The 27158-nt window shown below is 37.6% G+C and overlaps 1 protein-coding gene across 2 annotated transcripts; it reads left to right on the top strand.

Annotated features, from left to right (window-relative positions):
• Window positions 1-1197: 1197 nt before the first annotated feature.
• Window positions 1198-26226, top strand: LOC139964829 (plasmanylethanolamine desaturase 1-like). 2 transcript variants are annotated; one of them, XR_011792105.1, is made up of 5 exons: window positions 1198-1605; window positions 14218-14337; window positions 16280-16371; window positions 17590-22705; window positions 22933-26226. XR_011792105.1 is itself a non-coding variant. In XM_071966841.1 (4 exons), exons 1-4 carry the CDS (start codon window positions 1470-1472, stop codon window positions 18064-18066), a joined length of 825 nt encoding a protein of 274 aa, XP_071822942.1. In that variant the 5' UTR covers window positions 1198-1469; the 3' UTR covers window positions 18067-26226. The 2 variants fall into 2 exon arrangements, 1 of the variants encoding a protein (XP_071822942.1); XM_071966841.1 differs by having other exon boundaries at window positions 17590-26226.
• The last annotated feature ends 932 nt before the right edge of the window (window positions 26227-27158 follow it).

Here is a 27158-nt window from a genome sequence, read left to right as displayed (position 1 = left end):
ATATTGTAAGGATGCTGAAATGTGTGTGTCCAGATTTGTTCAACTTTAAACAGCCCACCCTCCTAGCAGGCTGACAAATCATAACGCTCTGCATACTCCTATATCAAGAAGATCGGAAGGTAAATTTTCCACATGCAATATGAAGATATCGTGTACAACGAAAAGAAATATGCAACACACTCGTATTTATGAATCCCATTTTGCACATTTATGACACCATTCTCTTTGCAGGTAAACTACAAATGGAGACCCCCTCCTTCCTCTAAAACCCTGTCCCCACATTTGAAGAAAGTATGTTGACAAAATAAGAAAGAATCATGTAGTTGTGTAAAGGTGCCCTTCTGTTAAAAGAAACTTTCAAATACTGGAATTAACTATCAGTTACGATTCGGAATACTGCTGAGGATTTGTACTGAACGTTTTGAGGTACAATCAAAGTCACATGTTCCACTACCCCACGAACTTTGATCCCGACCATGCCCCTACCGTTGGACCTTCCTCTTCCGCCGCACCTATATGTAACTAAGGACCAGGCCAGTATAGCCAGGTTTACCGATTTGGGGAGGGTGGTCTAAAGAAGGGGTTGTCCCATTTGAAAAATGTTTCCTTATCTCAGGGACTTAGATGCCAAATGATGCAATCTTTTCTATCTTTCCTCTTACATTTTTATTACATTTTTTCTGTTGGTATCCAACCTTACCATTGTTTTTACTGAGCTATAAAAATGCCCCCTCCCACCCCACCCGTGTCTACGTGTCTTGTAAGGACGCACTTTATCTTTGACTGAAGTTTTTCACAAATTGAATATTTTTTGTGTGGATGGTACTATCTTAAAAGAAATTGAAACGTTACGGATTTACGGGCCCTCAGCAATTTTGTTTCCTTACTCTTTTGTCCGTTGGGGAAATTAGGGCAGGGCATTAATCCACACGGCGTACGTGGAGATCTCGCTGCTGTGTGTTCTTTTTTGCATTGTAACATCTTCCTCCCTTTATGATATGTTATCCTGATAATTTGCAATTGTTTGTCATAATTCAACTCCAACTCCCCTTCACCCATTTAGCACCCTCCGCCCTCCCCCTGACCCCCCCCCCCTGTTAACCATTCCTCTTTACCTCTCCGAACGCTGGGTGGATTGTAGTGTAGACAGACGTGAGTAATGCAGAGATTGACATGCTCTGACAAAGAGTAGGCGGGGGCCAAATTGCATGCAGCATTCTCCGATCGTACGACACCAGTAACATACACAGTAGGTAGTACTAGTATGTGTAGCCTAAGCTAATTCACCGTACGTGTGTGTGTTGGTGTGATGTAATTCACGTCCAGTGTAATGCAAATTGTATACAAATAGGGAGCTGGGTGAGGTCTTCTGCTACTGCACCACAGACATCAGTGTACATGCACAAGCAACCGGGCGAATTGTGTAACTTTCATCCTAAAATTGTTGCCGACATAGGTCCACCTTCAACATGAGTCCTAAAGGAGCTGCCGATACTTTTGATCAAGTGGAAGAAGAACTCATTGTCTCAAAGACTAAAGAAGATTCCGCTAGATGGGGACAAAATCATGCTGGGGCCAAGGAACTCGCAAGTCTGTACTCAAAACGTAAGATAGATTTGCCTTGACAGAGCTAGGCCTAGACTGGGCTAGGCTAAGCCGTGACTAAGTTTTAGTAGGTCTAGACCTGAAGTGGATTGGGGACTAGGACTATGCCCCTTGTCATTGACTTGTGATTAAGAAAGCGCGATAAGGAAACCCTAAATTTCAAATAAATTACACCTAGGCCGGTAACCTAATTTAGGGCTAGGCTAGTTTGACATAGGCCTATAATTTAATTATGCATATTGGCCCTAATGGGTATTAACGCTTGGCCTCGGCCTTAGCTTAGGGGATGAATTGCCATGGGAAGTGATTGATTTCTTTGTGTAGGCCAACACAGCTACATTTTAGTAACAATTGGGCCCCAAATCCCACCACACTCAAATATATTGTTGCAAATGGGCAACAGCAAAAGTATTAACAACGTCTCAATGCTCTCACACTTTTCAGGATCAGATGGATGGATAGGAAAAAATTGTATGTTATGACTAGCCTTTTTTCTTTAAATAACTTACTACTAAGCTCTTTCTTGTCACTTAACATTAGTGAAAGAATTAAGCCAAGGCTATATAAATTACGCCCAACTGCCTGATGATGGGAATGGTTGTACGCAGTAACTTCACGTTTCACCTGACTTTATGTAAATCCATAGGCTATGTAGTTGCACTGATACCTATTGTAGTTGCAGTGCTTGAAAGTAAAATTGTAACCAGGTTTGGTTGTTTTCTACCTCCACTTTACTCTACATAGCCTTTATGAAACTGGCTAAAATTGAGAAGGAAACATCAAGTTTGTATTGTGAGGCTCTTCCATGAACTAATTCACCTATTTAGAGGGTGTGAAGACTCGCACAAAAAGAAACGTCTCATGCCGGTAATCTGACCTAGTTTCAAATGAGGTGTAACAGAAATGTTAGACACCACCATCAATCCCAGAAAATACACACACAGCTTGCTACTGTCGGTAATTAGACACTAGTGTACAGTCAGTACATACAGCCACGGTCAATACCCACAGCACACTGTACAAACGATACAGCGATCATGGACATCTCAGGTTCAGCTAAAGATACTGTCTGCATTTTGTAGCGACAAGCAGAAAACTTCACTTGCAAGCAACGGAAAGTTAACTTTTTCAGAGCACAGCACAATTTATTTAAACTGTAGCCAAAATCTGATCAAACCATGGATAAAATCACATAGTGGAATGAAAATTAAGCCACAGAGCAATATCAAAGAGATCGATCATTACCTTTAAAATGCATATCTGGAGGCGGAAAAAAAAAACTTTTTTCTGGCTCATACAAAGTACTTTAGTACACAAACAATGTTGTGGTTCCCATGTAGTCGAAAGAGACAGTTATTAGAGAAATTTGATGTCAAAGTAATCAGATTCTCACTGACCAGAAACGTGATGCGTAAAAGCTCATGAACATACAGGTCACCGTGTGACGTCATTCTGCAGAGTGTACCGCAAACGCAAAACTATTACAATGGACTTTCCACGTACTTCTCGTAAGAAAGTGAATGTTTTATTGACTTCACTCTTCCAACAAACATGCAGCTACAAGAGAAAGAAATGATTGAACATTAAAATTGTTAACTCATTTTATTTATTTATTTAAGTAAACTATGGTTAAAACACTGCCTCAACATTTGGTCATATTACATAAGTTTCGCTGCTATTATTGGCCAGTTTACATACTGTGCCATACGATATCGAAGTCTTGCCGCAATTGAAATGCCTACATCGAGAAATATGTCGACATCTCGAGTAATTCTTCATTTGTTGTTGCAATTAAAAGTGTTTGCAGTTATATTCCAGTCAATGGATGCAATATTAATCGAATCCACAAAATATAAAGCTTTGGGTATGTCTCAGTCTCGCTGCCATAATGTAAGGCTTTCAGAAAGTCACAACTCCACTAAAGCAGATACACAAGCAAAGGTAACACCACAGTAAAGAGAAGCGCCTGATAGATTCCGTATTCCATATACGAGTTTCAAAAGTTAAAAAATGTGAAAAATTTTACCGTCTCAGTACAATATATACATGCCTACAATACATTTCTTCTGTACGTGTTAGTGTGCATCACTAAGTTAGCTACGTGCATAGTGTCATGTCATTGGTTTTGCTAAAGAGAATTTGTCACATGGGGCCTTAATACAAATGTACTCTTTTGTAATATGATCTTCTTCTTGCACCTATGGGGTAAATCACGGCTGTAGATAAACAATTGAGTATATATATATGCACATTAGAATAACGGAGCAATTCTGCCTAATGAGTTTAGGCATGTATATCAAAATTAGGGAGACTTTTTTTTAGAGGGCCTCTGCTTACACAATACTGCCTAAACGTGTTTGGTCAAAGTGCGCTGAACATGTATATTCGTCTGCAGACAAGAGAAAGTCTTTTCGGTGCTACTTACAAATTAATCCAAAACCTGCAACGTTTTTCGTCGGTTTGATGGCTGGGAAACATAAAGAAACTTCAATTCCGGTTTTCATAAGTTTTTTATTTCAACAGTATGACAGAGTGTCCCATGGGTGTAGTGTTAGCGCTGAAGTGAATAGCTTGATGAAAAGTTTTCCTCAACTGACTCCGCACATCACAGGGTGACCTGCAGTCACGTGTGCGCTTAGGAACTTTTGCGAAAAGAGCAAAGTCCTTGTCCAAAAGTGCTAGGTTTGATCAAGTTTAACTGAGTCCCAAAAGACACTAATACAATGTGCCATACATCAATGGAAAGGTACAAGTGTAAATATTCAATGTTACAACATAAATTTGAACGGATTAGAGGATGTCGAAAAACCACCAGCTACAGTATGCCTTTTAATGCGACCAAGAGTTTGCCAAGGTGGGGCTTCACCCCAGTCATGAGGTCTGACAGGTTTTGAAGGCTCACTTTTAATACAGATAGGAGGGAAATCATGTCTACTGTATCATGTTTGAAGACAAATCTTACCATATAACAATTGTTGAGGAAGAACTTTGAAACCAATTTTGAACATTGCTATATACATGTTTCAAATGTTAATTAGCATACAGTACGCATCTTCATATCCGTGGGTGTGACTGTGTTGCTTTAAAGTGAGTACAGAAAGTCACCTTGTCAACTGATGTTGATATCAATGGAACTGCTCCAAGAACAAACAAAGATGTTTGTTAATGCACTTGAGACTGTGTACTGTGGCTCAATGCTATATCATACCTGTTGTGTTGTAAATTTAGCTCTCTAGCAATACAGCTGTATAGCACTTATTAGTATTATCTAATATGTCATTTATGTATGTGTGTGCAGCACAATTGAAAAACAGCTCTTCATGTTTTTGAGTTTTGAAACTAATCATCAAGCTGCAAGTTTGGAAGTATATTATCATCAAAAAACTGTATTCTCACATTGTAACATATGCTGGGTATTTTAGTTATTGGCACTGTACCTACTACATACAGTATATATATGCAGTATGTACATAGTATTCAGGTACTATTCAGTAGTGAGCACTTATTCTGCATCTAATTAGAATATTCACTGTATTAAGCAAAGTCATATGTGTACTGTATTGTGGTGTATTCTCTGTGTTGCAAGTATTCTCAAGTACCATGTAATTTTGTTTGTGAATGTCATTGTCCAGTGCGATATTACCTGAAAGAATAGTCCAGGTCAAAATTTTGTTTTGATATGTTAAAGTTGAACATAATCTAGGCATTCTGATGAAATTTGCATTCAATTCCTATGTACCGTTATTGAGATATTGACAGTTGATGTTATCTGATATTCAACCAAAAGTGAACTTGAAGCAAACAGGTGTGATTTTCATAGTTGCACACTGACAAATAATGTTTTGTTTTTTCTTTATTTTTCAGTCTATTGATTTGACCTTGGATTGGATAGGGTTACTAGTTTGTCTAAAGCGGATGTGAAGTTTATAAAATAGCAATACTATACCTACTGTATGGTACACTCACAATATGGATGCATCCAATTGTGGAGTATAAAATTAGACGTAAATTGTAAAGGAAAACAAAACATAGGCGTGAGTTATGATTGATAACCTTAATGAGCTTGGTTGTCCGGTTAATCTGTGATGGTTTTAGTCATAATTTCTGTGTTTATATTGCAGGCGCATGCTAGCTAGAGTACTGATTATAAATTTAGTCTGGCTTTGGTCTACGTTAAAGGACCAAACACCAAACTGGCTTGTTCGTGATCGAAAATTCGAAATAACTTCAAATGGGTTGCGGTAACAACTGACTAAATTTGACCTTCACCGCGCATTAAAAATGACACATGTTCTTTCGCAAAGACAGTTGTTCTTGTTGTTTTTTGGTTTTACTTTGCCTGTTCAGAATCATTTCTAACTCAAAAAAAGTAAATTTCAGATTGACTTTGATCTGTGATAAGTAGAACCAAGTAATTTTCTGTTGTAGTTGGAATCGTAGAACTTTGTGGGGAAATTACCTCTAATGGTGGTATGACTATAACTTCCAAGAGTCACTTCGTTTAAGTGTCTTGTAAAATTTGTTAAAGAGCTGTTGCTTAGGTTTGCTTAATTGCTATTAATGAGTTGTTAACAATGTGATAGATACAATAATGTGATAGATACAAATTTGATAACTTCCTATGACTATTAAACATTGTGTCCATGGTTCCACGAGAAAACTTTTACACTAACAGACAAACGACCATCTCAAAGTGTATGGTGTCTCTTGTTGTGTGTGTAGTGAATGGCTGTGTGTACTACTGTATACAGGGAATATATAATTTAGTGTTTATATAGTGAATGGCTGTGTGTATTACGGTATACAGGGAATATATAATTTAGTGTTCAAATTTTGTGTAGCATTTTTGAAGGCTTTGAATTCTTTTTCTGTAATTGAGTACAATGCTTACCTTTGTAAAATACCTGCTATAACTACATCTTTACACTTTAGCAAACTTGACCACTTTTTTGATAGTATTTTGAGATGTGATCCTGGATAAATTATTACCTGGTATGAACACTATGAGGTATGTAATACCCAGTGGGTCAATAGACTACTGGTCATGCGGATGTGCTGGTAGTGTAATCAAGTCTGCACTGCTACAGTAACAGGAGATGACTCTTTCCTGTAAGCTTCTTAGTACTGCGGTATGTGTACTCTCCATGTTTAGTCTCATTGTATACATCTGTACATAGCTGCATTTTAAAGTATGCATCAAGACTGGTGCCTTCATCACAAGGGAATCAGTCTAGCATGAGGGAATCAGTCTAGACTGTGTACAGCTTTAGTTGGTAGGCTGATGGACTAACATTTGAATTACAGTGTGGAAATCTTTTAATCAAATATTTAACCTCTAGAGGTTTATTTTTGGTTTGTATCTGAGAAACTAGTGACAATGTGGTACAATATTAGTGTACATGTATGCATGTATGCAGCATAAGGTTACCTTATACAGGAGCTGTCTGGTCATGAACTGTAGTGTACAGTACATGTATGATATTGAATCAATATTATTGATACATGCTAACAAATTCAAAATTATTTCACATGTATGCACACCCACCCACACATTATAAATACAAACTGTTCCTGGCAATGGGAAATAATCTCTGACATCCTCATTTATGTGGCCAAGTGATGCAGAATAATTTACAGACTTTTCTTTTTGAATGAAAGACTTTATAAGTGCACAGAAGCGAAAGGAAATACAGGGTTACACTTTAGCTGTAAGAATGTAGAGCAAGCATTGAGCCTGTCAAAGGAGAACATTTAATTATATGTAATTCCTACAATAGAAAAATTCCTAAGTATTGAGAGAATCTTGCACAATCTCAAAAGTCAATCCAGACAAGATATTACATGGTCATTTTGTTATTACTTTTATTGATACGGGGCCAATGAGTCATAACAATTTAGTTTGATTTCATCAGTTATTTTGCAAGAAGACTTTTCAGATGAATGGAAAGCATCTAGACCAGAGTTTCCTTAACTTTATCCCTCCGTGAACCCCCTGTGGATGTCAAAGTTGTCCACGAACCCCCAACTTTTCGAGACACGGTCTGAGTCATTATTATACTGTAATACGCATAACAGTTCTTAACTTCTTCGTAAAAGATCAAGTTCATTATCTTCACGATGTACTGTCATGCATACACCAACTTCTCCAAAGTCATGCAGCCTGTGTCTGTTTCATAATTCAGTTATTTATCACATGCACGATACAGTACTACTATGGCAACATATGCGTATGGAACGCGAAAAGAGTTTGTCCATAGGTATGACTTTTGTACATTACTGTACTAAAATTATATGATATATCAGATTTTAGTTCAACAAAAAGTACTCAAGTTATGACTTTGAGAAACATCTCCAGAACCCCCTGGGTTGGACTCATGCACCCTTTGGGGGTTCATGCACCCCAGTTAGGGAACCCCCGATCTAGACCATGTTTCTTGACTTCTTAACTAAGGAAACTGGAATAAACTGTGTAATTGTTGTATGCTGGTTGGGACAGTGCAGCAGGGGTAGTACAGGTCTATTTAAGGTCATCAATCATAAATATCGCAAACATACCCAAAGTTCACTGTAAGCTTTGGAGCTTTGGGTGTCCCTACTCTCAAGATTTCATTTCTAAATGGCAAACTGGTTGTACCACAAATGATAAAGTCCAAGTCAATCCCAGGGTATTTACTGTAACTTTACAAACAATATTGCAGTTGGAGTAATTTAGGACCTATTCAGGTATTGAAGTTAAGAAAGTGCTCTAGCTCAGGACTAATTAAATTAGATCTTTTTGTCTTACACAGCTCAACATATTGTACCCAAAGGTAGTAATTAAAGTAAGCTTTATTTGGAGATTTGGGTCTCAATACTGTTAAGACTGAACATCTATAGGGTAAACTGAGTGTACATACCACCAGTGGCGGAGATTTCTTGTCAGAAGTGGGGGGGTTGCAGGCCATTGATGAAATAAAAAGTCATAACTGCTGGCTTACTATCTAAGTGGAGCGCCACCATAAGTTGGCGCGAAGTGCACAAGCAAATTTCTGGTTTTGGTACCCCCAGATCACCGGAAATGGCACTTCTCGGGCTTGAAAGTGACCAACCATATGTACACTTTTGCCTGAGAACCAAGTTTTTTCCAAATACTTTTTTTCTCATCTATTACCTTTTTGAAGATTGTCACCAGTCACACATCATGTTCGACTTCATCACATATCCTGTGGATCATTGCTTTTGTAGGTGATTCTTCATTGCGGCCCACAATATCCGTCAGCCCCACTGTTCAGAATTAGAAAATTCACAATTCTCGTGAATAAATTCACTTCAAAACATACCCATAATGTTGCACAAAATATCATCTATGGACAACCGATATAGAAAAACCTCCTTCAAACCCTAACAGATGGGTCAAATTGTTGCACGAGTATGATGAAGTATGATGAAGAATGTTGGTTAGGGAATTTTCGAAAATCCAGACGGCTACTAAAAAATTTTGTTGAAGGAAATAAAAATATACCAGATATTTCCGAAACCGAACACTACACACATCGACAGTTTTGAGCATGGGCGCAGATCAGTCTTGGATAATGGTGGGGATGCGTGTCTGTTCTATGACACTATCTAAGCGGAGCGCGACCGTGGGTTTGCGCGTAGCGTACGATTTTTTTGGACAAATATACCTCCCAGATCGGAAATAACACTTCCCACACCTAATGATGCTCCTAAACCTCCTGAAGTTTTAGATCTCATAGCTTAGAAATTTAGTTTGGAGAAATACATGGGCGTCTGCAAAAAGAAAATCAGGGGACAAATAATCCAAGTAGACTTTTGTATATACGATGGGTCTGGGGTCCTCTCCCAGAAAACAAATATAGACTGCCACAAATGCGATTTCCGTCCTATATTTAACAACTGGATAAAATACAATAAAATGAGAACTGCTGCATGTCATTTGAACAATGCTGGATCAAACTGCGCCAAAGTTCAATACAGGGGAACTTGAAATGCAGCTATTGGATAAGACAAATTGGTGGGGACACGGTATATCATGTCTCCACTACTGAAAAAGTTGGTGGGGACGCGTCCCGCTGTCCTCACCAGGATCTGCGCCCATGGCTTGGAGGCTGTTTATCGTGGAACGCCATTTTCATGCTCACTGATATGATGTGATACCTGCTATTTGCTTTACAAATTCCAATAATTTTGTCACTGTTCCTCTTCCTCTTCCCGTTTTCTTGCCGTATTTTCTACTCCATCCTTTTCTCCTTTTCTCTCTTTCTTCTTTTTCTTTTCCTTCCTTCACCTCGTTGAAGTTGGCAAGTGTATACAGTTCCAAAGCTATTCAACAGCAACAAAACGTTATTTTGTGTATGTCTGTTGTGGGGTGAAGTTAGCGCTATGAGCTACAAGTTCCAATGTGCAAGGTGGGGGAAAGGGGCTAGAAATAATGTGTGGGTCAATTCTAACTCGGTTTTCGGTTGTTAATTGTTGATGTAGCCTACCAGGTAAAAAGTTGAAATGACTTTAACAATTTCAAATTTAATAATTTGATTTATTATGCCATTTGGAGCACATAACATAGGCTATAACAGAACATTACTGGCAAAAACTAGGGGGGGTTGATTGTGTGGGCCAACCCCCCTCTTCAAAAAGTGGGGGATTAAAACCCCCCAACCCCCCCTGTTTCTCCGCCCATGCATACCACAACTAATTAAAAGAGTCATAGATGCAACTTTTGTAAAATACTGTATAATATACTGTACTGTATTTACTGTAGCCCTGTTTGACATACAATATTTAGTTTGCTACAATACTGTATAATATACTGTACTGTATTTACTGTAGCCCTGTTTGACATACAATATTTAGTTTGCTACAATACTGTATAATATACTGTACTGTATTTACTGTAGCCCTGTTTGACATACAATATTTAGTTTGCTACAATACTGTATAATATACTGTACTGTATTTACTGTAGCCCTGTTTGACATACAATATTTAGTTTGCTTTCCTCTCTTATCTGTCTCCTCACAACATTTGTAGATATCTTCTACCACTTCTAGATTATCCCGGTCACCTTTTGGAACTGACCACCCAATGGTGATCGGTCACCTTTGGTCAACCTGCCTCCTCGTTCTACAACCCAAAAATTCCCCCGAAAATATTTTGCCATATCAACGGAAGGCAATTTATAAATGTTCCTAAAAACTAACTGGGAACTGTATCAGCTGCCAGAGCTAATTGTGAAAATGCAGTTGAACTGGTAATTAGCCTTTGAGCACATGGTGTGATTATTATCTCGCTCTAACATCTGTGACTCAAAAATTGTGAAATGAAATGACGATATATTTCGTACTTGATTGAACGATCTCATCTGTGTGATTCAGTAAGTGGCATATCTGTATATAAAGAAATTTAACTGTACTGTTAAGTACAATAGTAGTCTGATTTATATAGTTGTGTTAGAAAATCCATGCAAGAAGTTTTGCTGAATTTAGTATTAAGTATAAAGAACACCATTGAATTAACTGAACGTTATGACCAAGACCACTAGGAGAGGCCCCTTTCATGGTATTTCACTAATCAGTGCCTGGTGTGATGTACATAAGTTCAATTACCGACGTACAGTGTGTATGCTGGCGGCACTGCACACTGACTTATTTGCCGGTTGACTGGTACTGTACTGTAGCAGCTACAGTTCAGTAATTAATAGATCAGTTTGTAATTAAAAAAATTATAGTGAAGTGAATAACGTCCTGAACTCCTGATTTGGTTGACAAATTTCTCCAGCCGTTCAGGACTGTGATCATAAATCTACTGTGCGTATTCAGGTGCAGCGATTAAATACATGTCTGTACAGTATGTAATTGATAGACTAAATAAATCTACAACATTGTACATATGACCTCTTCATATAAGTAGGTGTTCAATTTCATTCACAGTCCAGACTACTATTCTATACTACTGTACTTTACTACTGCACTAGACTACTATACTAGACTACTACTGTAGACTAGACTACTATACTAGACAACTGTACCAAGGACTACTATACTATACTACTGTACTTTACTACTGCACTAGACTACTATACTAGACTACTATACTGGACTACTACTGTAGACTAGACTATATACCATACTAGACTACAGTACTAGACTACTATACTAGACAACTGTACCAGAGACTACTATACTATACTACTGTACTTTACTACTGTACTACACAACTGTACTATACTACTTTTCAATACTACTTTTCTATACTATTCTACTATTACTAGACTACTATACTAGACTACTATTCTATACTACTGTACTACACTACTGTACAGATACTAGACTACTGTACTACACTGTATTATACTACTGTACTACACTACTGTACTATACTATTTTTCTATACTATACTAAACTACTATACTAGACTACTCTACAAGACTACTATTCTATACTACTGTACTACACTATAGATACTAGACTACTCTACTACACTGTACTGTACTACTGTACTGTACTACACTACTGTACTATACTACTTTTCTATACTATACTACAGTACTATACTATACCACTACTATACCAGACTACTATACTACTAGACTATACTAGACTACTGTACCAGACTAAATGTACTATACTGTATTGTAGAGTTTCCATTAGTTCTTCAAATTGTATACAGCGATCTCCTTCAGTACAAATATTTAGCCTGTACTGTATATAAAAGCCAGTATCACATATCAGTACATATCAAGATGTATCCATCAAAAAAGAAATAATTTAGTTTTTCCACTTTTTGGTAGCACTTTTGTAGTTCATACATTTTGTTTGTATCAGAAGGGGTTTGTTTATACATTCAAGTTTCATATTTATGATGCATTTAGTTAGCAAAAGCCCATTTTTCATAGAGCGCTTTGTCAGATGCTAGATCCAGATACATTTTTGGTTGATGATAATCTTTCAACTTTTGAAACTTTCAGCCAGAGAGAATACTTCAACACATCATGTAAACCATAATGAAAACAGTTACTTTAATTAGCTTCTAAATAATACAAATTGCTTGAGGATCACTTGATGTGATATAAGATACACACCACTACAATACATGACCCTTTCTAAGTCCTATATACATACTGAATATATATATGCCACATAAATTGATAAACTGTATTTATGTGATTGTTTGTGCGTGAATGTTTCCTACTTCCTTTTCATTACTACAGGAAATGAACAAAACGCTTCATTACATGAGTTATTCATATAGGCATAGTGTGTGTGTACATAAATCTTCCATCACGAGTGTGCACACAGCATTTTCATTTGTTTATACAGTAGTTTGCATGGATACTGTATAGTGCTGAATAATCAAATAAAAACACACCAATCTGTTCAAAGGTGCTTATAATGCAACAAAGTTCTGTCACCCCACAGCATAAACTTATAACAACACAGATCTCTTCACTGGGTAAATAACAAGGGCTCTTTTACCTTCTTTGGTTAGTAAAGAGGAATATAACCACAATTTCTCAGCAAACGTTTAGTATTAGTTCTCCACATCTCAGAGTTTGCAGGGTTTGTTTTGTTTCAAAGTTGCTGACGGTTTGTAAACTATACAGACAATTTACAGTAGGACACAATTTTAAGCATATTGTCACTTTTTACTGTGAGAAATATATATGTACTATGAGACATCTACAGTGAGCCATGTAGGTTATATATGTGGACAAATAATGGTGGGGGACATGATTAAATGCTCTAATGGGGACATGTTGTATAGTGTAAGTAATACAAATGCATACACAACTGACAAGATGTTGTAGAGCTTAATACGTTCATAGGTATACATTGTATTGGAGACGACACACTGTACCATGACAAGTAATGGTAATGGTCACACTGTATCATGAGTCCATGACAAATAATGGTGGGGGACATGATTAAATGCTCTAATGGGGACATGTTGTATAGTGTAAGTAATACAAATGCATACACAACTGACAAGATGTTGTAGAGCTTAATACGTTCATAGGTATACATTGTATTGGAGACGACACACTGTACCATGACAAGTAATGGTAATGGTCACACTGTATCATGAGTCCATGACAAGTAATGTTGGGGGACATGATTAAATGCTCTAATGGGGACATGTTGTATAGTGTAAGAAATATGTATGCATACACAACTGAAGAGATGTTTTAGATCTTAATACGTTCAAAGGTATACATTGTATTGGAGACGACACACTGTACCATGAGGCACACTGTATATAGTGAAACAGTTGTAAGTAGGGTGCTACATCCTCGGGGAACAGGATCGGTTTGTTAGGAGGACTGGGAAATATGGGATCATAAAGAATAATGTATTCTCTTTTTTGTAATATATTTTTAAAGCAAAAAACAGAAGACTTCAACAAGGGTGCCCGGTGCCTTTTCCCTGGTCTTGCACAAGATTTGTAGGAAGAACATGGTGGTAACAAGGTCTCATGCTCTTTGTTGGATGCACGTAACCAGGGAGTTGTTTCCATAACAACTCCCTGACCTAACACAGACAAGATAAATTTCATATTTTGTAAAATAAATAAATATTTACTGTAACCCACACCCACGTTGTTTTTCTTTCTCAGATAAAAGAGTCCAGGAGTATCTTTGTGTGTTAGCTGGGTCATACCTGATGTTTTATGTTGGCGCTATGCTAATCACTCACTTCAGAACAGAAAACTGGATTACAACCCTTATAGCTGGATGTAAGTACACTAAATTAATACCTTTACCAGCATTTACAGTACCATTACAGCAACATGGGAACAAGTTTTGTTCAGCAAAATTCCACAAATCTACCAAGTATTACATACAATTCGGGATCAAAAAGTAAGACACTCATGGAATTTTCACAAACTGGAAAATTTATGTATCGATGGTTGATGAGTTCATTAAAGAATTCAGCCAGGTTTTGACAGTTTTCTCAACATAAATTTGCTAATACCACTATATAATGTTCTCTCAAATTATGCTTCAGAGCACTCCCACTGACAGTATTAACAGTTTGTAACGTTTATCTGTTAGAAACATGGTAATACTCATATTGTTAGTACAAGTGCTTGAAAGCATGACATGAAAGTATGGTCTATAAAAAAAATTAGTCCAACTGAGTGAAAATTCCATTTGATCGTCAATATCATCCAAACACATTTTACGTAACCTAAACGTATCCAAAAGACAAAACTGTTTGAGAAGTGAAAGAAAATTGGATGTGGGCAGATGAAGTACGAAAGTAGGAATTGTTTATGCAATTATGTCAAAAAATGCTACCTTTCCGAAAAAATGAAAAGACAAAGTTGGTTTCATTTTGTATATTATATATCAGAACTTGTCAACAAGTTGAAACTGCCAATTAGAAATTAGTGAGATGGAAATGTACTTTCGAGTGTTCAAAGTGTGTGCACAGAGGAGGCTGCTTATTGGTCAGTTTTGTGTCTATGGCATCATTTGCATATATATTGTGCCCATCTAAGACAGCTTGCTGTACAATATGTGAATGTCAGTCTGTAGTTCATGTTTGTTACATATGTATGTATTTTAGATCCTCCTGAAAGCAGGAACTCGCGAAGAAGCCTCATTGGCTTATCAAAGCCACAAGCTGACCGAAGTCAGTCTCTTACATTCATATTTAACGTCCATGATTATGAATTGTCAATTGTCAATAACTCTGTAACTGGACGACATACGTTAATCTGGGAGTGACTCAAACCGGGGACCTTATGATTGAAACGTACCGGCGTTAACCACTGAGCTAACACTCCACATATAGACACATACAGACCTGTGTAACTTGTAACCTTCCAGCATAGAGATCCCTGTATCCCTCCCCGTACTGAACTGCACTTTGACACTTGAGTATATATTGATCGGAGGTAAACACACAGGTATGATGTTACTTAAAAGTTTCTGGAAGATTGAGAAAGCAAATCAGATAGTGAGCCTAGAAATGGTACAAAGTTTGTGGGTAAGCTAGCTTTAAGATGGGAGAAGAGAATCATGTATTATGATCCTTCTTCTCTTTGAGTGGATTGAGATCTAAGCAGATCTAAAATTGACCAGGTCTTTGAGGGACGAATGGTAAGGTGCTTCGTGAACGTTCAGGTAGACAGTGTGGTAATTGGTATATGTATGTATTTTAGATCCTCCTGCAAACTGGAACTCGCGAAGAAGCCATCATTGGCTTATCAAAGCCGCAAGCTGACCGAAGTCAGTCTGTCTTAGATTCACATTTAACGTCCTTGATTATGAATTGTCAATTATCAACAACTCTGTAACTGGACGACATACATTAATCTTGGAGTGGCTCAAACTCGGGACCTTATGATTGGAAGGTACCGGCGTTAACCACTGAGGCTCGACTGAGCTAACACTCCTTATGTGGAGAGAGATCATGTCACAGGTCAAATATCCCATTATAGGTAGTTTTGATGTGTGTTTGTCTATCTGTTTTATGCATGAATGTATGTGTGAATACTGTCCACATAGTATATCTATCAAGTTTGTTTCCTTTACAGTGACACTAAGTACAGTTGTAGACTTTTCTCCTCTCCACTCATGCCACTAAATACATTTATACCAATTGCACAATTTTAATAGTTTCATTGTCTCAGAACTTGTATTTTACAGAATTTTCACATTTTCTTCCAGTATTTGGGATTATTGTCGCAGACTTCTTCTCTGGATTAGTCCATTGGGGGGCAGATTCATACGGCTCGGTGACGTTACCCATCGTTGGCAAGGTAACCATTTTGACCTCTATTGGTTTATGGGGTGTGTTTGGGGGGAGGGGGGTCACAGCCAGGGCAAGGGGATCCTTGGAATAAATAGTTCATCTTGTAACAGTTTAAACAAGACAGACTCTTCCTTTCTTCGTTGTTTAATTCTTGCACGAAAGTGGATAAAAACAGAAGGAAAAAAACACTCTCTCTGTGATCATAGTATCAGCAATCAAGAAAAAGATGATGATGATTTCTTTACAAATCAGGCATTGTATTAAAGGGACATTATTATGGAAACAAGTGTACCTGGATAAAACCATTTGTGAAATCTCTGGTGACAAAGTAACCCTTAAAATTAATACTCATACTTCCCCACCTCAACTTCAGATCACAACCTCTTACTGTTTCAAATCCTTGGTGGAGGTGGAATGTGTGTTTGAATGTATGTTAAAGTTTACAGTCTTTTATCAATGCAAGGTTTCCTCACGCGACTTTACAAAATGCATTTAACCCGAGTCATTGGTAACTTGTCACAACCACACACCAAGGCACTATAGTGCGCCATATCAACGTGTCACCTGTGGGACTTCTCATAGGGTGCAGCCACAAACCAGCGCAGGCCACTATATCTTTACAAGGTTACCTCGTAGGTTCCCAAATTTATGCACCTCAGGGGTAAAGAGAGACAATGGAGATAAATTGCCTTGCACAATGACACAATGTAATGATCTGGCCAGGACTCGAACCTGCAGTCCTCAGTTTGCAAGTCCACTGCCTAATAGCTATTTGACCACAAAGTCCCCCACAAACGTGACACCTTGGCTTGTACAGCACATAAGGATAGCTTCAAAGATGCGCACAGGGAAATAGTTCATTAATCAAATTATTTGGTACTTAGAGGAGTTTGTCTCTTGTATGGTTCCAGTGAACCAAATCTGCACATCGTTGCACTGGTATAGGAATTTATACAGTATGTTGCTAGGTTATACTGGATAAATGAAATTCTCTTCAATAGTGAGTACAACGATGTTTGCCCCATTTTAACATCCACTACATCAAAGCATTCATCAAGTGCTACTGTATGTAATAACAAATTGAAATCTCTAATAGCAGAAATTGCCCATGGCATTTTCCAGCAGAATTGATCCACAATCCGGAATTTGTCGCTGTCTCCTACTCTACTCCTTACCCAGCTCTCTGCAAGCCAAATTGTTGAAACACTTTGTTTCTCTTTCACAGGCGTTCATCAGACCTTTCCGTGAGCACCACATCGATCCGACCGCCATCACCCGCCACGACTTCATCGAAACCAACGGCGATAATTTCATGATAGCGGTGGTGCTGTTGACGCCGAACGCCCTCCAATTTTATTTTGGAAACGAATCCAGCATCCAGAGTTCGTACAGTATTCAGAGTTTCTTCTTCCTCCTCTCCGTCTTTGTCACGTTGACCAACCAAATACACAAGTGGTCGCACACGTACTTTGGTCTGCCTTGGTGGGTCACCCTCCTGCAGGACCTTCACGTGATATTACCCAGGCGGCACCACAGGGTCCACCACGTGGCACCCCACGAGACCTTCTTCTGCATCACCACGGGATGGCTCAACTACCCCATGGAAAAATATGCCTTCTGGACTAATTTAGAGAAGTGCATCGAGTATTTCACCGGATTGAAACCGAGGGTCGACGATCTCAAGTGGGCCAAGAAGCACTGAGTCTGCCCGAATGGAGTCGTTATACATAAAGTCATGGTACCCACCCAGGGTAGGTCTATGTGACGTCGAGACGGGTAAATTATCTCTCGTGATCTCGAGAGGCACTTCCAGCAAACGTTGCAAGTCATGTTGGATGGGTCAGGTTTGGCGTTCAGAAATCATTTTCACCCAGCGTTTTTAATTTATTACCGTTTTTATCGATTGGTGCTTTGGAATAATTTATTTAACGAAATATTGCCTAATTATATTTGGCAAATATGGAACCCAATTCGATACGAAAATTGAAATAATATCTATTACAAATCAAGTCTTGATACTCATTTATTTTATAAATAAAGTTCTTGAAGTGAGGATAACAAATTTGATTAGAAAACCCAACCATTACCACTAACCTATGTGAGAGAAAGGTTTTCCAATAAAGTATTCAGTCTGCCAAGTGTTAAAAATCTCATCAAGTTTTGCAGACATAGGTTTTGCGGTTTCTTCGAATACAGGGCAAAGACCTGTCACAACAATTCAAGAAACAATATCACAGATATCACCGATTGAATTATTTTAATGTTTTGTTCGGCTTATCCCGGTTTTTTCTTTATGACCTCTTTGTCAGATATATGGCATTTTGCAAAGAAAATATTGTTTTAAATTTGAAATTATGACAGACGTTTGCTCCTAGCAACAAGGCCGGGAAATACTATGGAACAGTAAAACAACGTAAGACCAAACACGTTCGTCTCCTGGTGGCACCATGACACCACATTTGCAATTGGAGTAGCCCTTTGAAGTGACAAGTTCAAACCATAGTATCTCCCAAACTGATCGTCAAATGACATCTCTAAGGTATGAGGTAATGGTTGGTTTGAATCCTCTCTGCCCCCTGCAAGAATCACAACTGCAACAACAACAAAAGGTTAACAAGTCTTTTTGGTTTTCAAAACAGTGGTAGACGGTGACATGTTTCACTTACAGCCTCTCGCAAATACTTTACAACTCAGAAAAGTACAAAGTTCTCTTCTAGTGCTTGCCATAGTAGTTATACCAAAACCATCATTTCTTCTTTAGCTAAATTGTTTTGTTTTGAGATATAGAGTAGGTCGATCAAACAAGCAAACATCTTAGTATAAATGGGGGAATAATTTTGAATAGTTTTGAAAAGTTTCCATTTTATTTTATATTTTTCAAAGTTGATTTCACCAAGTGTTCATGTTGACTCGACAGGACGTTAGGACATTTATAGGACAATGTTGGGAGTTAACAGGTCTGGTGAGAGTTTAGAGGCACAGAGTCATGTTGATGACTCTTTAATATAACAGATATGTTTAGCGTGCCAAGATGCACAAAAACTAATCGTTGCTCTCCACCAGATTGACGTTAAAAATTCTCTTCTTGACTTGATGCTCTTTTGGTATTGAATTGAAATGAACTTTGAATCTTGTTTTGTTGTGATCTGCAACCCAGTTAGCCTAACACATAATCTATATGAGTCCTTGAGCATAGGCTTTATCACAACAAACTGCTCTGCCTAATTGTTTATTCAATGAACAAATGATATTGAAATAATATGAAAGGCACACCAAGGGTGTAAAGTCTAAGGCAATGAAGCAAAGATGTTCAATTAGATTTTGTGCTATTTTTGCAATCTTTGTGTGCAATCTTAAAAATATGAACTTTTAAGGTCAAGCAAAAATCATACTAAATGTTAAAATAGTGTGTAGTGTCACTGAAATATGATCTTGTTATTCACTATTATAAAACCTTGTATTAGGTCGCTGTGGTACGTAGGATAAGAGGAAGGCCTCGATCAAGTTCCATGTAACAAAATAGCACTGTATATTACATACTTTCGATATATATTCATGAACAAGATATAAAGAAAAGTACAAATCCCATTTAAATGTACAAACCTTGGCTCTGATGACATTGGTAGTTAAAATTGAAATAGGCAAAAAAATGGTGGGAAAAGACATAAAAGAAATAAGGTTCCTTTTAGCTAAGGTTACTGTAGCAGCAAATGTATATATTTGTTTCCAGGAATAAACATCTTGACAAAAAGCCTTCAAATGGGGGGGGGGATAAATTTCAAAATAACGTTTTGTAGTCTTCCGAGAGAAAAGTCCAGGATTCGGAGTCGATAACTCGATCCAAGATCAGTTGAGGTCTCGAGAGAGATGATAAATTGCTTGTAAATATAGAGGGCTGGCTATTGGGGGCATCTTAAAATCTCCTGAGAACAAACTTTCTTGTGTTTTTCATTCAGATGCCTTTTGTGTACTGTAGGTACAGACGATGCTGCAGGTTCTTACACAGTTTGTCTGAGCAATCAGCTGTGATGTATTGCTGTGTGATATTTACTAGTCTAACTTCAATGAACATGCCTTCACATATTAACAATACTGTACTGTAGATAGAGTTTCTTTGTTTGAGTTTTTTTTTTTTTTTTCCTTCTTATTGTGGAGTCACCAAAAAAATGACAGAAAAAAGGCAATAGTTGGTCCAAAAAATTATTAATACCAAAGATATGAGTGACATTTACGCTTACTAGGGTATTTGTTTCATGCCCAGTCCAGTATTTTACAGTGTCCGTGTTAAATCGGGGCATCGTGATTTGAGGCTTAATTAGGGGCATCATGCATCGTTCAGTGCTTGGACTCGAAGGAACGCGAGCAGTTTGAACAGATTCCCTCGATCTTTTATTAGTTTAGTTTTATCACAAGAAGACTTGGCTGTTATGTTCTTTCACCGAGTGAGGTCTTGTGTTGAATGAATTTACAATTACTCTTCAGAAAAATAATATGTGTCTTGTATAAATTGAGAATGTAAAACATTATTTTTCAAATTGTCCTACTGGTCACCCAATTTTTCTACTTTAAGAATATCTAATGAAATATTAAAATCATCTCATAATCTGAATAGATACTGGAGGGCTCTTTGGAAATTCGTATTCCCTGTCCCTTCGTTCATCGGTCATTTCGTCAAAATTAATCGATAGACTATTGAAAATGACAAAAAATTCCATTTACTTTTAAGTTGTCTCTTATGATGTCATAGGTCACATGACCTTGAGTTTATATTATACCCAGCATGCTCTCTTTTATATTAAATTACCATTTTGATTATGATTTTTTGCCTTGATCGTTATCATCATCTCTCCAGTTCTTGCGAAAGACTTTTCAACTTCAAATTAAAACCAATTGCCTCTATAAAGAGCTAAAAAAAAAGAAATAATAATAATACATCTCATAATTTTGCGATTACTTCGGAAACAGTCGACCTGTTTTCAGCTTTTAATTTTTCTTTTTAGTTTTCTTCGAACTTTTTAGACGATACTTATCATACAATTTATCTTTTGTATATTTTGCTTAGAAACTGCCTTGTTTTCATGCTTTGCATTTAAAAATCATACTGCCTTATTTTATTGAGTTTTTTTCCCTTTTTTTTAATGACTTCATTAATGAGAAAAGGAAAAGGCATCAAAGTGACTTGCACGGAGAACAATTAATATTTTCAAGTTAATGAGCTACTTATGTATTTTTTTTTCTCATTCCACATTTTCCTTCGTCAACCAGCGTAGTCACAGCTACCCTGTCATGCAACAATGACATATTTTCTCATCAACTGATCACTTTACATTTTGTGCAATTTTGTAGTTCAAGAGTTAAAATGATATCATTAGTAGGCTGCAAAACATGTCCCCATGGCAACAAAACGTAACATGCCGAAGTCACCGAATAATATCGTTAATGGATTGAATTCAGGAATTACCATAGTTTATATGAGTGAAGACCAAAGTCTATACTGTTGTAGGTTTCTCTGTTATGGCTCTGTACATGCAGAAAAATTAATATATATATTTCTCTGAAGTATGCTTTTATAATATGGAAGCGTTTGTTGTTTACAAAACTGTAATCACTTATATATCAAGATCACAGATTTTACTGACATGTGCAGTGATTGAAACCTTCGACTGTCGTCCCCCTTTGTGTGTTGTGAGACAGCGAGTGCATGGATTAATTTATGTAAATATACTCTGTTATATATTAGGTGCAAATGTTGTTATACATTGCTGTTGGTGATATTACATTGATGTGCAGTGAGCTACCAGGGTGTGGACAACTTCTGTACAACTGTTATTTAAAACTTCTGGTGACTGGAAGTTTGAAACTTATTCTCAATTTCAAGATGTATTGGGGATATAAGTGAAGATAGGTTTATACTGATTTGCACCTTGCATGAAAGTTTGTTTTTTAATTGGGTGGGGAAGGGGGTGGGGAAGAAATTGGGGTGGGGGTAGGAAGCTGAGAGCGACATACTTTGCAGGATAATGATAGGAGGAGCAGAGAAAGAAAACTGAGCTTGCAATGACCCCCCCCCCATAGTGGTAGTGGCATGAGAGGGGTGAGCAGCTAAACATGGACAACCTCTTTTCGTGCATGGGGACATATATATTGTGGGGACAAGGGAGAGGGATGGGGACATATATTGTGGGGACAAGGGAGAGGGATGGGGACATTTAGATTGTGGGGACAAGGGAGAGGGATGGAGACATTTAGATTGTGGGGACAAGGGAGAGGGATGGGGACATTTAGATTGTGGGGACAAGGGAGAGGGATGGGGACATTTACATTGTGGGGACAAGGGAGAGGCATGGGGACATTTAGATTGTGGGGACAAGGGAGAGGGATGGGGACATTTAGATTGTGGGGACAAGGGAGAGGGATGGGGACATATATATTGTGGGGACAAGAGAGCGGGATGGGGACATTTAGATTGTGGGGACATTTAGATTGTGGGGACAAGGGAGAGGAATGGGGACATTTAGATTGTGGGGACCAGGAAGAGGGATGGGGACATTTAGATTGTGGGGACCAGGGATGGAGACATTTAGATTGTGGGGAGAGGGATGGGGACATTTAGATTGCGGGGAGGGGGATGGAGACATTTAGATTGTGTAACTCCTAAGAAAGCTGTGTTGGAATTGATTGTTAATTTGTTACATTGCATACATTACAATGTTACTAATCTTCATGTTATCATCTATGGGTCTGAACTCTCTACAATAGTCAGTTAGTGCAGTAGATATTTACTCCAGGGTACAAGTAGCTTCATCTTGCCAGATGTTTAGATACTTTTCAGTTGTTTTTATATTGTCTTCTGCTTGTTCAGTACAGTTTAATCAATCGCTTTGGTTTTTGCGTTAAAACTTACTTTATATCAAGAAAGGAGAAAGCGCTCTTTTAGGTTTACTTCAAAATGGCTTCATTGTTTTTGGTTTTGTTTTTTCGTTTATATATTGTTATTGTATATATTTGTGTGTGTGTTTTCGTCGAGCCAATACCACTCCAGCTCATGTTGTACGAAGTTTCTTGGAAATAATACACACTTTGTTTCTGTTGAGTTGCGATGTGACTGAGGTAAGACTTAAGATAGCACTAAGACATGAATACAGTATAAGAGAACACATTCCAGGTGTGGGTTAAGACGTTCTCATATCATTATCATCGGTGGAAAGTGGTAACTGGAGGCAGGGTAAATGGAGGGCGCTTAATCAAATCTAATCGCTATCGAAGGAGGTGGGTGGATCTATCAGTTTTTTTAAACAACGGGATTTGGTTTCAGACAGACATATTTCATGAACAGCATAACCTGCAATGCTCGTGCAGGCATTAAAAGAAATCATTACCAAGTCGTTACTTATACAAAGTGAACTTTGCTATAGTTGGCCCAACATATACTCCTTCGATGCCACAGGTTTGTCAGTAAGCAAAGCTCAATCATGCATTTAGTTGTTTTTTTGTTCCGAACAAAGTATGTGCTGACATCGATAAATTCCAGAATATCTTAATTAAAGGTATTTCAAAGGTATTTCAGGTGAATGGTTTATTCAGTCGCTTTGTAGTGTTCAGCTTGGGTATTGCAGTAATTGTTAACCAGTAGTTAGTATTACGTACTTACTATACTTAATAATAACAGGCTTGCTATGAGCTATTGTTATATATGTAAATGCTATAGTATTTAACCCTGCACCCTCTGCTTGTATTGCTTTCTATAATATCCTGTGAGTCATTTTTTTTAAGGCAGTGTGTCTATTGTTTATCCATTTGTTTGGTGACTGTTACAAAGCCCGGGAAGTTCTCCCTATTCCAAACATTAAATACACGTTAAAGGGTGACGGGTGTATTATGCACTGTTTCGATTTTATACAGGACACTTTCAATGAATAGTCAAGATTTCAATTAGGTTGGTTGGCCAGGAATAAGTAGAAAGCTGTATGGTTTTGACATTTTCCGAACCAAAAACAAAGGGCGTTGAAAACTGCAACAAATAACTTTTGTTTTGAGCTATCTATAGGATTGTTTCAAATGTGCAATAGGGTTGTGTATTTTTATAATTTTGATGTAGAATTGCATGTTGTTCAGTTCGTTTTTGCAAACTACTTTTTTCTTTTTATCTTGTTCCCTCTCTTCGACTCCATCCTTCAGCGACATCCGTGAAACAGTGTGCTGGAGGTTATAGAAATATCCCACAGAATCACATTGTTCTATTTCAATAGAATGCTCTGTAGTTTTTTTACACAAAAGTCAAACGTGAAATCTTGTGAGAGAAAAGTGACATCAAAGTCAAGGGAATTTTGGTGGAGTTTTATACTTAAAGTGAAAGCAATTTAGAAAGAAGTAGTTTACCAACCTAGAACATCGCCTCCTATTTTGCTATTTTTTCTTTCTTTCTTCCTTCCTCGGAAAGAATTTAATTAAGATATGTCATGATGAAATTGATGATTTTTTTCTTCTTTTTTTTTTGGGGGGGGGGGGTTAATTAATGCAACGAGATCTCTTTTTTACCTTTAACCACAAAAAAAGAGGGCATTTTGTTACAATAATCTTATTTATTTGTATTAGTATCATATTTATAAATGATGTTGTGTAATGTAGAGATATGTGAAAATTGGACCAGAATAAATGAGTTTATAATTATTCTATATTAGCTATATGCTCCTCACAGTGTGTGGTCCAACTATAAAGGTAGGGCCTGTATACAATCAAATTGAGAGCAGAAGAGAGAGGGGGGGGGGGAATCATGTTTATAAGAGGGTTATGAGCTAATTGGTGGCGATATATTGATATTCATTATTAACATTCATATTCTGTTGACATTTGTCAAGATTTGGCTAATACAAACCTGGACAAGATTTCCATAAATTTGATCACTTACTGCTTGCAGGGTTTGACATTACATGTATGTTACAGATCACAGGCGTAGGGAGAGGGGCAGGGGAAGAGGGGGCCATTGCCCCTAGTTTGAATAGGGGAAGGTTTAGGGGTATGCTCTTTCGATCACTCTTTCAACAAGGGGTTGAACTCATTTCAGCTGGTTCCTTTGTATTAAGCTGGGTGGCATGCTCTGAACCGGTCAATGTTTCGTTTCATGTACCTCACAATAGGTCTAATTTTCGCCCCTCAAAATTCCCGCAAACCGTTCGAAATTTTGATGTGAAAAGTCGATGGTTTTGATGAACCACTGAAATTCGATCAGTTTATAGAAAACTAGAAATTTACACATAAAATACTGAATGTCTTATCTGAGCAAAGGTAGCTTCTACAAAACTAAAATGCATAAAGGTGAAGACCCCCAGACCCCACTGGTGTTCTCCCCTCCCCCTTCCCCACCCTCACTTTTTGCTTGCTTCATAAACGCCACTGCAGTTCTTTTTTTTATTAAAGTTCTTGCTCAAGCTGGTTTGACTGAGTAGTTGTCTACAGCTATCATTAGCTTCAAAATTGGTCAGTAAATTTCTGCGTTTATTTCATTTCATGAAAGTTGTCGAATTCAATTGATTTATTTATTGCTTGAAGTTTGGATATTGATAAATCGTCAACTTTTATCTTTCCTCCGTTTTTATTGGCTAAATTTGCAGTTTTTTTTTTATTGGTATTCTTTTGCAATTTAGACATAACTTAAAATATGTTATCAAGTATATTTCTCTTATTCAGATATATGCTATTAGTACAGATGATGAAGGGACGATTTCATTTTAATAAACAGTATGTTAGTTCCACAAATTGTCCGATACAACTTGCATGTTGGATAGAACCCTTCTGTATTTCATATTTAATACTTAGTAAAAAATGAATTCAATAGAAAGTAAAAAAAAAAGAACTTATTCCATTTTTACGCTGTCCTGTTTGGTTCTTTACTTTGTACAGAGAAGAGTATAAGGGTCGTTGCTATGTAATTTGGATTATTCTTGGAGAATTTGATTATTACAGACAACTTCCAACAACCAGCTAACTAAGCCCAGTTCCCATATCTGTAAAGTCTTCCCACATCTCTCTTCAAAATTATTGTTGTCATACATAGACGGGACACGGTGAGGTGGGGGGGGGGGGGTGGTAAAGCAGAGGTTCTTAAGTGTAGTTATGATATGAAGGTAAAGGTTCTTTTTGTGATAACCAGCCCATTACAAATAATATTGGGGGGCCTAGGTTTCCCACAACCCCCCACCCCTCCGCACGTCCGCTACGCCACTGCCTCCCACCGACCCCTTTCCCTGTCATTAATGCGGAAGTGCATAGTATATTTTCGAGTTCTAAAAATGTCCTTTTCTCTTTCAAAGCCAGAGGGCAAAATTCACAAAGTTAAAGCTCTTGCAATAGTTAATTTTAAGTAAACAAACATCGAATCCATGCACATTACTATTTCAATGATCTACTGTATGTGCAATTCTACTTAGCATACTATCATTATTATCGCATATTTCGATTTTTATGGAGAAGCTATAACGCACTTCATGCCACAGTGGCATATTATGCATTTAATGAGCCCAATGAATGACATTGTGATGATAAAAGATTGCATGTGGCAGGGGAAGGGGGCGTGGGAGGGGCGGGGATGGAGAGAACAGTATGGGGTGAATAAACAAAGTTTCATATTCGTGTACTCTGAATAACAATAGTTAAATAACACCTGAATCGCGTAGCTATTTCAATCAGATTCCTAAGCAAGCTTGTCGTATTGTTTATGTCGGTATGGTGTTTTGTGTCACATTGAACGCCTTACAGCTGCCTGTCGCAGTCAAATCAGCAAGTAGAAAACTATGT

The sequence above is a fragment of the Apostichopus japonicus genome, chromosome 3 (genome assembly GCF_037975245.1).
Source record: "Apostichopus japonicus isolate 1M-3 chromosome 3, ASM3797524v1, whole genome shotgun sequence".
NCBI lineage: Eukaryota > Metazoa > Echinodermata > Holothuroidea > Aspidochirotida > Stichopodidae > Apostichopus > Apostichopus japonicus.
Note: the sequence above shows the minus strand (reverse complement) of the source record. Positions and strands in the feature narration are given on the sequence as shown.